Below are 13,391 nucleotides of genomic sequence, written 5' to 3' on the forward strand. Positions count from 1 at the left end.
TTAATGGCCCAGCTCAGAACTAGCCTCTGCTTCCTTGTTGCATCAACCATGGGAGCAGACTGGAGATGTTGAGGCTGGTCCTGCCCATGGTGCAAACACCTGTTTCTGATACAACCCAGAGCATGGGAGTGATGATGGAAGCAGAGAAGTTCAGAGCAGCACCAGAAACCTCTCATTTGACATACAACCAGCTAAACCAGTCAGCAGAAGGTCTCCTGGCAACACCTACCATGCCATCATCCTCATCTCGTGGGGAGTAGGTGAGGGTGCTGGAGGAGGATGGGGTCCGACGATGCTGTTTGAAAGTATTGGTCCCATCAGCTTTAAAGCAAATAAAAATGGTATTAAACAAAACAGCAAGCATTTAGGTTCCTCAGCAACATTTCCAAAGTACGGGCCAGGCTCTGAAGCTGAGTGTTCCTTGAACAAGACTAAAGGATTCCCCAGCTCCAGCTCCTGACCTGGCCATATCACTGCAGGCAGGACAAGCCTGATCTCTGCCAGCCTGCTGAAAAGTGGCCAGCCCAGAGAAGAGCACAGATGAAAACCCACCAGGTCCATAGGTTCAAAATGCTATTAAAAAGGAAACTTGACACTCCCAAGTATCTCAGTCACCAAAAAAAATTGTTTTGATCAAGGGAGGTCCAGATATTCTTGGGAAGATGCTAAATTACATTGTAGATCATAGAATCACAGAAGGGTTTGGGTTGGAAGGGACCTCTAGAGCTCATCCAGTCCCACCCCTGCAGGCAGCAGGGACATCCTCCCCTAGATCAGGTTGCCCAGAGCCTTGTCCAGCCTCACCTTGAATAGCTCCAGGCATGAGGCCTCAACTCCCTCCCCGGGCAGCCTGCTGCAGTGTTCCAGCAGCCTCCTGGGGCAGAACTTGTTCCTCACATCCAATCTCAATCTGCTCTGCTCTCATTTCAAACCATTGCCTCTGCTCCTGTCCCTGCAGGCCTTTGGGAACAGTCCCAAATAATTTTCTCCTCCTGCTCAGATGGAACCTTCTGGGTTCCAGTTTGTGCCCACTGCCCCTTGTCCTGGCCCTGGGCACCCATGAGCAGAGCCTGGCCCCAGCCTCTTGCCCCACAGCTCCTTTATCTCTTGCTGAGCATTGCTCAGCTCCCCTCTGGGGCTGCTCTTCTGCAGGCTCTCAGCCTTTGCTCCTCACAGAGCTGCTCCAGGCCCCTCAGCATCTCCATAGCCTCTGCTGGACTCTCTTGAACTGGGGAGCCCAGAAGTGGGCCCACATACACTCACCCTTTGTGATGGTGGTCACAGCAGAGTAGGCTGGCCCAAAAGTTGTTTCCATCCTTGTCTGAAATATCGACAAAGTGAAGGTCAGTCCTGGCACTGCAGCCCAGCCCAAAGCCCTGCTGCCCTCTCTGAGCTGGTGACAAAGCATACGGACACCTTCCAGCTTTTCCTTGTGGCTACTGGGATTTTTAAAGAGACAAGAAAACTACCACCTTCATTTTCTCAACAGAAGGAATGAGAGGGTAAGCAGCAGCCCCAGCCTTACCCCGTTAGCGTTTTCAGGAGCGATGCTTGGTGTGCCGCTGGAGAATCGATTGTAGCGAGAGCTCTTGTTTGAGCTCATAATCTAGGCCAGCTTGGGTTATTCATGGGCAGCTTGCTCTGTGGAAGAGAGGGTGGGTCACTGGATGGATCCTCATGCAGCATTCAGTCGCAGTATTTACCTACACTCAAATGGAATCACAGAATCATTTTGCTCAGAAAAGACCTTTCAGTTCATCCAGTCCAACCCTTCTCTAACTCTACCAAGCCTGCTACTAAACCATGCCCCCCAGCACCACATCTCCACAGCTCTGAAACTTCCAGAAATGAGGACTCAACCATCCCCCTAGGCAGCCTGTTCCAGCCTTTGACAACTTTGTCAGTAAAGACATTTCTTCTAATGTCCAACTTAAACCTCCCCTGGGGCAACCTGACGCTGTTTCCCCTTGCCTTGTCACTAGGGAGAAGAGACCAACCCACCTGGCTCCAGTCTCCCCTCAGGCAGGCATAGGGAGCAATGAAGTCTCCCCTCAGCCTCCTTTTCTCCAGGCTGAACACTCCTAGTTCCTTCAGCTGCTCCTTACAAGACTTTTGCTCTACTGAGGTTGGAGGATAGACATGACCACAGAACACATCTGTGACCTGGGCCTTACCCAGCCCAAGAGCAGATCCATTTCTCCTGAGAGCCTCAGCAGAAGGCTGTGGACACACTGGGCTGGTCCTGTCCTGCACTCACTTTTGAAGTGCTGCACAGGCAAGGCTCAAGCTGTCCTCAGCCAAATCTCTGCCAAAAACCCCAGCTCAGCCCCATCTGACACAGCACTTTGTGGAGCTCACTGCAGTTGTCTGTCAGTCAAGCAGCAGCCCAGGCCAGGGAATCACTGCTCAGATCTAAACTCTCAGAAAAAGCTACAACCTAAACAACAAAAAACCCCAAAACACCAAAACCAAACTCCAAAGAAAACCCAACCATACCAAAACCCCTAAATCAAATAAAAAACAAGGATCTGGATGTTTTCCACACATCTGAGAGCAGTGTCCTGGCTGCCTGCAAATGTCAGATCCCTCAGGAGAGGCTAAGCAGAACTGTTGGAGTTGTCTCAAGAACAGCAGGAATGAAGCAGTGTTGTGCTGCTGCATCATAGAGACCTGCCCATGTTCAAAGCTGGGCTCCAGCAAGCAGCAAGTTTGGTCATCAGAAACTGTTTATTCCCAACCGGGGCTCCTCAGAGCACAGACAGCAGAAGGCAAGGGGGGGTGGGTGGTGGGCAAGAGGGCAGGCAAGAATTTGGGGTACTGGCTGCCTGTGGCCACATGAGGTGTTCCAGCATGTAAAGGGTGGCTGCCAAGAGGATGGAGATTCCCTTTGTACAGGAGTCCCATGGCAAAGACAAGGGGGGATGGGGACAAGTTACTGCTGGGGACATTCCCACTGGACTCCAGGGGAAAATATCTCCCCATGAGAATAGACCTCATGGAACCACCTCCCAGTGGAAGTGGTGGGCTCCCCTACACTGGGCAGTTTGAAGATTCAGCTTGGCAGGGTGCTGGGCCAGCTGCACTATCACCTAGAAAGGTCAGACCAGATGATCCTTAAAGTCACTTCCAACCTGGCATTCTGGGATTCTGTGGAATCTGAGCCCCACTCGGCCTCTTATGCTCTTGCAGCCTTGGACAAGCCACTGGAGCTCTCTGCTTCCTCCCATGGCACTTCAGAACATGGTTCAATGGCCATGGTGGCATTGGGTTGATGGCAGAGAGCTTTCCCAACCCCAACCACTCCATGATTCCATGGCCTCCTGTGCAGGTCAGGAAAACACCATGGAGCAGCTCTCGGGGTGACCCAGCCAGCCACATAACCACTGACTGCCAAGTGGCATGAAGAGGCACATCCCCAGTGCCACTCTGTCCCAAAGCCCTGTTGGAACAGAGGCAAAACACCTTCCAGTGCCAGCAGATCTGGGCTAAATCCAAAGGGAGGCAGGGAGCAGGGGCTGGCACACAGGGATTTTCCACTCCCTTCAGGCACGTCCCTAGCTCTGCAGCTTGGCTGAGCAACCTACCTGCAAGCAGCAGCAGGGAGCCTGCTCCTCATCTCTGAGCAGAAACCAGAGGAATGGAAAAAATGTTGAGTGAGCTCTCAGCCAAGCTGCAGAACAGCAACCACCACACCAGCATCTGTTTGCAGCCCAAATCTCTGCAATCACCACACACAGGAAGCATTTCAATAGGGAAGACATCCCTGGCAGCTCCTTCACATCTCAGACACAGAATCCCAGCATCCCAGCGCAGTGGGGACTGGAAGGGACCTCTGGAGATCATCCAGTCCAGCCCCCTCTGCTAAAGCAGGGCACCCACAGCACATGAGATGGAATCTCTAATCCAGCTGCTCTGGGTGGGCAGAAAATGCAGAATCCCAGAATGGTTTTGGTTGGAGAAAATCTCCAAGATCAGCCAGTCCAATCCTTACCCCAGCACTGCCAGGTCAATACCCAGCCATGGCCCTCAGCACCGCAGTTCCACAGCTCTGAAACCCCTCCAGGGATGGGGACCGCACCACTGCCCTGGACAGCCTGGGCTAGGCCTTGACAACCTTTTGGGGGAAGAAATTGTTCCTCATGTCCAACTCAAACCTCCCTGAGGCATCTTGAGGCCATTTCCTCTTGTCCTGTCCCTTGTTCCTTAGGAGACCAACCTCCAGCTGGCCCCAACCTCCTTTCAAGGAGTTGTAGAGAGCCAGAAGGTCTCCCCTTGGCCTCCTTTTCTCCAGGCTGAGGAACCCCAAGGCTCAGCCACTTCTCAGAATTTCTCCAGACACTTCCCCAGCTTCACTGCCCTTCTCTAGACCTGCTACAGCATCTCAATGTCCTTCTTGGAGTGAAGGTCCAAAACTGAACCCAGGATTCGACGTGCAGCCTCACCAGTGCCCAGTACAAGGGCACAATCACTGCCCTGCTCCTGCTGGCCACACCATTGCTGATCCAGGCCGGGCTGCTGGTGACCTTCTTGGCCACCTGAGCACACTCTGACTCATCTTCAGCTGCTGTTAACCAACACCCCCAGATCCTTTTCCATGAGGTAGTTTGCAGCCACTCTGCCCCCAGCCTAGAGCTTTCATGGGTTGGGGGTTGTGACACAAGACCTGGAGCTTTCATGGGGTTGTTGTGACACAAGGTCAGGAGCCAGCACTTGGCCTTGAACCTCATGCCACCAGCCTTGGCCTGTGCAGTTCCCTCTGTAGAACTCTGCTATCCCCAGGCACTTCCACTCAGCTTGGTGTTGCCTGCAAACTGAAGCAAGCAGACAGCAGAAATTGGTCAGGTTCACAGCCTCCAAAACAAAAAAAAATCTCAGAGCTGCTGCTGCTTCCTGAGGGGGAAGGCAGGTCATGAGGTAAGAGACTGCGCTTCAGAAGCCAAGAATGGTCACCTACACAAGCACACCACAACTGGTGCTCACTGGTGCTCCCCAGCCTCGCTTGGCAGAGGAGCTGCCAAGAGCCCATGGGGTCTTGTGAGCTGGCTGAGTCTCTGCTGCAAACTGGTCTGCAGGAATCCAGCAGATAGATGGGTTTGCAGCTCATGGAAAAAACACCTCTAAGACATGCCAGGAGAGCAGCAAGGTCTGGCTTCTGGGGACATTCAGCCTGTGTCCTAGCAGGACAGTACCTCAAGAAGCAAAGCTCTTGCTTGGAGGGCTTCCACCTTAGCTGATCAGGGGCAGCAGGAGCTCACACAAAATCCCTCACCAAATCCCCAACTCACTTGCACATCTCTCACCTCCAACACGAGCACCCTGGCAAAGCTGGGTTTGAGAGACTGGACCATGAAAACCAGAAGCTCATCTGTCCTTAGCCAGACAAGGCCCACCCATGGCTGTTAATGCACCAGAGTTCAAAAGCCTGCTCTCAGCTGGCCTGGGAAACGAGTTCACCATCAATAAATGCTCTAAGAGGGATGGTTTCTAGCAGATGCTGCATCACATGTCATTCCAGGATGCCAGAGGAACACTTGTCTCACCTGGAAACCCCAAAATCCTGCATCTTCCTTTCCTGGAGCCATGCTGCTAGACCTAAGGTGCCCAAAGTTTCTTCCCTACTTCATTCCTTGACTGCTGTGCAGTCTGAGGGCTTGTCAAGACACTCTGCCTGACAGGTGGCTTTGCCCTTCCCTGGAAAGCTTTAAGCACTCATGATGGGATTCTCCCAGGATAAGAAACCTGAGCTCATAATCACTGTTCAGTCTGTACAAGGTTTCACTTCCATCCCCAGTCTCCCCCAACATCCTCTGAAGCTTTCAAATGTCCACACACACTCCTGCTTGCCCTCTCTGGGTGCAATCAGAGCAGGCTGAAGAGCCATCCAAGGTGCAACAGCACCTTCACAAAGAAACAACCCAATAAATCTGCCACCTGCTCTTGTTTTTGTACAGCTTCCTTGACCTTTGGCACTGAGAACAAGCAGGAGAGCACAACAGAAGACAGCTACACTGGTTAACACTCCAGTGCTAAGTGGACTGAGGAAAAGATCACAGGTAGCATGAGCTGGGGAAACTCCACTCAGACTAGTGATGTCCTGCCCTTTGATAAATAAGTACTGAACCCTCAGCTCCTGAAGACACCAGTGGTTATGGACACATCACAGAATGGTTTGGGCTGGAAGGGACCTCCAAAGCTCATCCAGTCCCACCCCTGCAGGCAGCAGGGACATCCTCCCCTAGATCAGGTTGCCCAGAGCCCTGTCCAGCCTCACCTTGAATAGCTCCAGGCATGGGGCCTCAGCTCCCTCCCTGGGCAACCTGCTGCAGTGCTCCAGCAGCCTCCTGGGGCAGAACTTGTTCCTCACATCCAATCTCAATCTGCTTTGCTCTCATTTCAAACCACTGCCCCTGGTCCTGTCCCTGCAGGCCTTTGGGAACAGTCCCTCTGTAGCCTTCTTGCAGCCCCTTGAGGCACTGGCAGGCTGCTCTAAGGTCTCCCTTCTCTTCTCTAGGCTGAACACCCCCGGCTCCCTCAGCCTGTCCCCACAGCAGAAGTGCTCCAGCTCCCTGAGCATTTGCATGCCTCTTCCACCACGGCAAATCTACTGACAACTTTCAGAAGCACCATTTGGTGTCCCACAAACACCTAACACCGCACTAGGAAGCCTGTAACTCAGTTACACCCCCAAAGCAGCAGCAGCTCCATGGCAGCTATGGGGACTTCAGGTGCACAAGGGAGGCAGAGAAGTACCATCTCTCCTCACAAACTTGGCTTCTTTGTTCCCAGCTTTGCTTAAAGAACATGGAGGGCTTCTCAGTTCTGAAACCACCAGAAACAGTCTCAGGGTGGCTGCAGAGTCAAGCCTCACATGTCCTTGCAAAGGTCACTCTGAAGGATCACAAATTCAGCAGTAACACAGCCCCGGCTTGGCCATGCAACAGCTGCCCACCTCTAAAGTGGATTTCAGATCCCTCCAGCTGCTTCACCAGGACCTAGACACAGGGATGAAAACAGTTCCTCTCCCTCACTGCTGTCCACAACCACTACAGCACAGCAGCTTCCCAGGTAACCCTGGCACAACCCTGACCTCCAGCACCTTGGAGGAAACTCACCCTGGCCATCCAAGCCGGCATGGAGCAGCGAAGCCCAGCAAAAAGCCACCCTGATCAAGTTGCTCAGCTGTGGGAAGGGCTTTCCTCGGTCAAAATGTCTCTTCCTCTATCTGTGTGAGCTGTGTGCATGGCTCTGCAGTGATGTAAACAGAAAGGCATGCGGAGCAGTGGGCGATATGTAAATCCAGCTGGAAAATCCCACGGCTCAGCCAATCCCTGCGCTGCTGCCTCCCAGCTCTGCCCTGGCTGCTCCCAAACTGGGGAGGTTTAGGCCAGAGCAGAAACAAAACAACCCCTCTCACAGCATACACATGGATTTATTCCTCTGAGCAGGGAGGTCTCCAAGGAGGCTGCTGGAACACTGCAACAGGTTGCCCAGGGAGGGAGCTGAGGCCTCATGCCTGGAGCTGTTCAAGCTGAGGCTGGACAGGGCTCTGGGCAACCTGATCTAGTGGGGGATATCCCTGCTGCCTGCAGGGCTTGGACTGGATGAGCTTTGGAGGTCCCTTCCCACCCAAACCATTCTATGAACAGCCTATTGCTCACCTTAAAAAGGGTTTGAGTTTCTCACCTTCTGTTGGTGGTTCCCAAACCTGGTTCCTTCACCCTGGAGAAGGGTCTGGAGAACAGGGCTGGGGAGGAGCAGCTGAGGGAGCTGGGGGTGTTTAGTTTGGAGAAAAGGAGGCTGAGGAGAGACCTCATCGCTCTCTACAGCTCCCTGAGAGGAGGTTGGAGTGAGGTGGGACTTGGTCTCTTCTCCCCAGTATCAGGTGAAAGAGAGGAAATGGCCTGGAACTGTGCCAGCAGAGGGTTAGGTTGGAGATTAGGAAAAATGTCTTTGCTGCAAGAGTGGCCAGGAATTGGAACAGGCTGCCCAGGGAGGTAGTGGAGTCACCATCCCTGGAAGTGTTCAAGTAATGTGTGGCCATGGCACTCTGGGACATGGTTTGATGGCCATGGTGGTGTTGAGTTGAGGGTTGGATTCAATGATCTCAGAGGGCTTTTCCAACTGAACCAATTCTGTGATTCTCTAGATCTGAATATTAAGCAGCCTAACAAGAATCTTGTAGAGACAACCCAGGGAATCACCCTAAAGAAGCAGAGCTGCTGTGCAGGGCTGATGGTGAGGTGTCCAGCAGACTGCAGATGGTTTCCTGCTCCTACAGTTTCCTGCTTAGGAAATCCCAAACCTCTTTGATCTCCCACTCCCCAGGTGCACAATGAGAACACCACTGTCTGTCACCTTGTCAATGTGACAAGCAGGTGTTTGGACTTGTGGTTAGGAGACATCATCACAGAATGACTTGAGTTGGAAGGGACCTTAAAGATCCAGTTCCAAATCCCCTGCCATGGGCAGGGACACCTCCCACCAGCCCAAGTTGCTCAAGGCCTCACCCAGCGTGGTCTTAAGCACTTCCAAGGAGGAGGCATCGACAACCTCCCTGGGCAACCTCTGCCAGTGTCTCACCACTCTCACTTTAAAGTATTTCTTCCTGATGTCCAATCTTAACCTCCCCTGCTCTAGTTTCAAATCACCCCCCCCTTGTCCTACCACCACAGGCCCTTATAAATAGTCCCTCTCCAGCTCTCCTGGGTCAGATTTCTGTACAGCCCCTGACACAACTCAGCCCAGTTTCTGGTGGTGAGTTGGGTTACCTTCACCTTCTGTGAACACCTCCCCTCCTCAAACAGCTCCCAGAGACCCACATAAGCTGCCATGGAAGGGGTTGACTTTTCTCACAACAGCTTCCCTTAGTGAGGACGTTCTGGAACTCCCCCAGGCTCCCCGAAAACCCCACAGACGCGCTGTGGCTGTAAGCAGGAGTCACTGACAGACCAAGGCTCAAAGGCAAAAGGCTGCCTAACAGGCACGCTCTCTGCTTAGTGCAGAGTGAAGAGAACACAGCCTTGGGGTGAAAACACACAAGGAGGCAAAATTTAAGTGCTGGGACTGAAACAAAGTGTTGGGCAACAATGTCAAAGTACAAAACATAGCGGCAAGGCCAGAGCTCTTCACAAGAGGCACCCCTTGGATGTACAGCAGCCTGGCCTGGCCCTGGTGTGCTATGTAGACATCAAACCCAGCTACCTTCCATACCAGCTCTCTTCTCACACTCACTGGCCTCCAACAGAGCCTGTCTGTGCCTGTGCCTTTGATGCCAGCTCAAAAATCAAGCTGAACTGAAAGAAGATTCCTCACTTTTGGCTTTCATACAACACAAGAGGATCATCAAGGCACAGCTGGGAATCAAACAGAAGAAAAGTGTTGTGACAGCAAGTCTGTCAGAGGTACAGCAGCCGTGAGCTGGATGGAGAATAAAGCAGGACTAAACAGCACGTTTGAAGTGAGGTAGGGAAGTGGAATTTCACTGCCTGCTCCGAGCTGTGCGGTTGTCTTGAGGAAGTTACTGAGAGGTGCCACCAAAATGTTGCCCACTGTGAAACCAAAGTGCAAGGAAGTGAGGTTACTCTGAACCATCAGCAACATGTGCCCCAAGCCGGGCAAGTCTCGGAGCAAAAAAAAAGATAAAACAAGCACTCCCCATGATGAAATAGGTCTGACGCCAAAAGCAAGGCAGCCGCGGCGAGGAAAGAAGGACGTGGACAGGATTCACCGCGGATCAAGCAACAGAAGAGGCGAGAGAGCAGTTCCTCCCCGCACCTGAACCATCACACTGGCACCTCCACAGCGTTTAAAACCCAACACATGCACTGGGGAAGGGGAGGGAAGGGAAGAGAGGGGGGAGGCAAGTTTGCCGGCAGGTGACAGTCCCTGCCGCTGCCCCGAGCATCCCCGCAGCACACAGGGAAGCTGCCGCAGACACCTGCAGAACGCGAGGGCACCCGCCCGACCTCCGCGCAGCCCCTCGGCGGGGAGCCCAGCTCTTCCGACCCTCACCGAACACGCCGCTCAGCCCAGCCCAGTCCAGCCCGGCCCGGCCCTTCTCCTCACGGAGCTCACTCAGCCCCGCGTCTAGCCGATCCCACTCAGCCCAGCCCGGCCCGGCGCCTCTCGTACCTGACAGCAGCGGCGGCGGCCGGAGTGCCGGTGCCCGCCCCCGGCACATCGCGACCCCGGGCCTGTTCCCGGCTCGTCCAGCGGCTCAGCTGCCGCTCGGGCCGGAAGCGCCGCGCACCGTGTTTCCTGGGACTTGTAGTTTGCAGGGCCGCCCTCCGCCGGTTCCCTATCCGCGTTTCCGGGGCGCTGGGACTACAACTCCCAGCAGCCCCTGAGACTGAGCGCTGATTGGCTCTTTCCCGGTCACTCTATGTTACAACCACTGCTCCTACTGGCTTGGCCCTGCCCCCTCCAAAGGCCAATCAGACGGCAGCAGACCACCACAGCGCTGAGCGGCACCATTGGCGCGCGGAAAGGCGGCGACCAATGAGAGTTGGGGGAGGTGGGAGGACGATCACGCTACACGCTTCTGACTGGCTGCATTCTGACCAATAGAGGCGTGGGGGATTCTATAAAGTCTGCTGTGGGGGAGGGGCTCGGCCTTTCCACGTGGGAGGTGAGTGCGAGTGGGTTCTATGGCCGGTAACCGGGAATGCGCTGCCCGTTAGCGTGGGCGGGCCGCTGATGATCTCTCAACCTTTCTGACACCTCGTCTGAGTGCGGCGGCCGCCGCCCCTGCTGACGATGCATAACTGAGGCCCGAGGGAGCGGCGGGGGAGCCGCGCGGGCCGGGCCGGGCCGCTCTCCACACGTTGCCTTCTCTCCGCAGGGCTCGGCGGGAGCGGGATCGCGACCACGGGAATCGGATCGCGGTGGCCTGACGGGATCTGAGACGAGGGATAACCCGATGTGTGAGGCCTGGCGGCTGCTGGCCTTCCTTAGGCTCCGACACCGGCATCCTCTGTGCGCGGCCTGCCGGGGGGCTCCTGGGCAGGCAGTACGCTGCTCCCGGTGTTCTAGGGTGGTAAAATGTGCAGCCGCTAGTTTCTGCGGCCCTCTGAGGTATTTCCGGGATCTGCAGCCGCGGGGAAAGCACCAGTGGGTGAAGCTGGGGCTGGAGTGGTTAGCTGGCCCTCTGGCTTAGCTGTTATTCGATGGGTCGGGTGGGCTGTGGAGCAGAGCAGGCAGTGCAGCTCCCGGTATGGCTCCGAAACCCACTCCTATACGCTGGTCAGCCGCCCCTCCACTCCTGGAAAGGTGATAGAGCAACTTATCCTCGGCACTGCTTCTAGGCATACAGAGGATAAGAAGGTCCATGGGAACAGTCAGCATGATTTCACCAAGGGGAAGTCAAGTTTAACCAACCTGATGGCTCTTTGTGAGGACATAAGCAGGTGGATGGGTGATAGTACAGCAGTGGATGTGGTTTATCTTGATCTCAGGAAAGCATTTGACGCTGTCTGCCACAGCATCCTCACAGCTGAACTGAGGCAGGGTGGTCTGGATAATCGGGAAGTGAGGTAGATGGGAACTGCTTGAAGGAAAGAAGTCAGAGAGTTGTGGTCAATGGGACAGAGTCTAGTTGGGGGCCTGTGTCTAGTGGAGTCCCTCAGGGATCAGTAGAGGAATCAGAGCTGTTCAATATATTCAGCAACGACCTGGATGAGGGTACTGTCGGTCAGTTTGCTGATGGCACCAGACTGGGAGGGGTGGCTGGCACAGGAGGGCTGTGCTGCGCTTAGGCAGAGCTGGGCAGGCTGCAGAGCTGGACAGGGACAAATTGACTGAAACCTAACATGGCCAAGGGTAGAGTCTTGCATCTGAGAGAGAACACCCCCATGGAGCAGGATAGGCTGGGGCCTGATCTGTTGGAGAGCAGTGGAGGGGAAAAGGACCTGGGGGTCCTGGTGGACAGCAGGATGCCCAGGAGCCAGCAACGCGCCCTTGTGGCTGAGAAGGCCAAAGGCCTCCTGGGGTGGATCAGAAGGGTCTCTTCTCCCTCTACTCTGCCCTGGTGAGGCCACATCTGGAATATTGTCCAGTTCTGGGCCCCTCAGTTCAGGGAGGACTTCAGGGAACTGCTTGAAAGAGTCCAGCACAGAGACACAAAGCTGCTGCAGGCAGTGGAACATCTCCCTGTGAGGACAAGCTGGGGCTTGGAGCTGGGAGCAGAGGAGCCTGAGAGCTGTCCTCATTGGCGGTGATAAAGTTGTGCAGGGCTGGAGCAGAGGAGGTGCCAGGGGAACAGAAGGGGAAACTTTGTCACTGTGAGGGTGTCAGAGCCTGGAGCAGGCTGCCCAGACCGTGTGGTCTCCGTCTCTAGAGGCTGTCCAAACCCACTTGGATGTGCTGCTGTGTGACCTGCTCTGGCAGGGGGGATGATCTTCCATTCTGTGATTCTTTGGGAGTTTCTCCTGTTACGGGAGTCAGGGAAGATGTGAAAGCACAAAGCAAGAAGCTGCCTAAAGTACATAAAAATCAAAAGTCATCAGCTTTCTGCAGAGATGAAGGTAAATGTGGCTGGATTCACTGGATGGACTATTTGCCAGGTGGTTCAGATAGTTGACTTACATCTTGGGAGTCCTTGACATTCAGCAGATATAGGAATATAACTACTCCTCTCTCAGCCTCAAATCAACTTCACCCTTGTGATTCCTGAGGTTTTTTGCTGCTGTACCTCCACTTTGGCTTCTCTGAGGCCAATTTTGCAGCTGGCAGATTGAATAAAGTTTTCAAAATGCATGTTCTGCTTTTGCTTCTGTTCTTGGTCCTACAGGTGGCTTGAAAAGCCACCAGGCAGCTACAAACTTTTCTTGTGGGCACCCAGCAAACCATTTCTACTATGAATGCTTTTGAAGAAGTAGAGGATGTTAAAACAAGTCCTGCACCTCAGCATAGCATCTTGCTGGGTGCACTGGAGCACCTGAACCCATGGTGGTAACAGAAGAATGTTGATGGGTTTGGGCAAGAGCTGAAGTATTTGACATTTCATAAAATGATGGAATGGTTTGGGTTGGAAGGGATCTCCTAAGGTCATTGCAGGGACATCCTCCCCTAGATCAGGTTGCTCAGAGCCCTGTCCAGCCTCACCTTGAATAGTTCCAGGCATGGAGCCTCAACCACCTCCCTGGGCAACCTGCTGCAGTGTTCCAGCAGCCTCCTGGTGCTGACCCTTTCTTCACATCCAATCTCAATCTGCTCTGCTCTCATTTCAAACCATTGCCTCTGGTCCAGTCCCTGCAGCCCTTTGGGAGCAGTCCCTCTGCAGCCTTCCTGTAGCCCCTTCAGGTCCTGGCAGGCTGCTGTTAGGTCTCCCCAGAGCCTGCTCTTCCCCAGGCTGCACGGCCCCAGCTCCCTCAGTCTGTCCTTGTAGTAGAGCT

General features: G+C 54.2%; 1 protein-coding gene and 1 non-coding gene across 5 annotated transcripts in view; one reads left to right on the forward strand and one right to left on the reverse strand.

Annotated features, from left to right (window-relative positions):
- The window catches only part of LOC137445062 (E3 ubiquitin-protein ligase TRAF7), a 29,678-nt gene extending 19,439 nt beyond the window's left edge, over window positions 1-10,239 (reverse strand). The window contains exons 1-5 of one of the 4 annotated variants that reach the window (XM_068146467.1): window positions 10,132-10,235; window positions 7,113-7,245; window positions 1,526-1,641; window positions 1,264-1,321; window positions 230-321 (exon numbers count right to left, since the gene is read on the reverse strand). In XM_068146467.1, coding sequence (XP_068002568.1) covers window positions 230-321; window positions 1,264-1,321; window positions 1,526-1,603 — 228 coding nt within the window. In that variant the 5' untranslated portion in view covers window positions 1,604-1,641; window positions 7,113-7,245; window positions 10,132-10,235. Of the gene's footprint in view, window positions 1-229; window positions 322-1,263; window positions 1,322-1,525; window positions 1,704-7,112; window positions 7,246-10,131 lie in introns of all 4 variants that reach the window. The other 3 variants (XM_068146466.1, XM_068146464.1, XM_068146465.1) reach the window with 3 other exon arrangements.
- Window positions 10,240-10,687: 448 nt separating this feature from the next.
- Window positions 10,688-10,772, forward strand: LOC137445577 (small nucleolar RNA SNORD60). Its single transcript, XR_010988434.1, has one exon. It is a non-coding gene; the product is annotated as a small nucleolar RNA SNORD60 (small nucleolar RNA).
- Window positions 10,773-13,391: the final 2,619 nt, after the last annotated feature.

This window comes from Melanerpes formicivorus, unplaced genomic scaffold (assembly GCF_026170545.1).
Source record: "Melanerpes formicivorus ecotype bairdi unplaced genomic scaffold, bMelFor1.0.p_v2 SCAF_14, whole genome shotgun sequence".
NCBI lineage: Eukaryota > Metazoa > Chordata > Aves > Piciformes > Picidae > Melanerpes > Melanerpes formicivorus.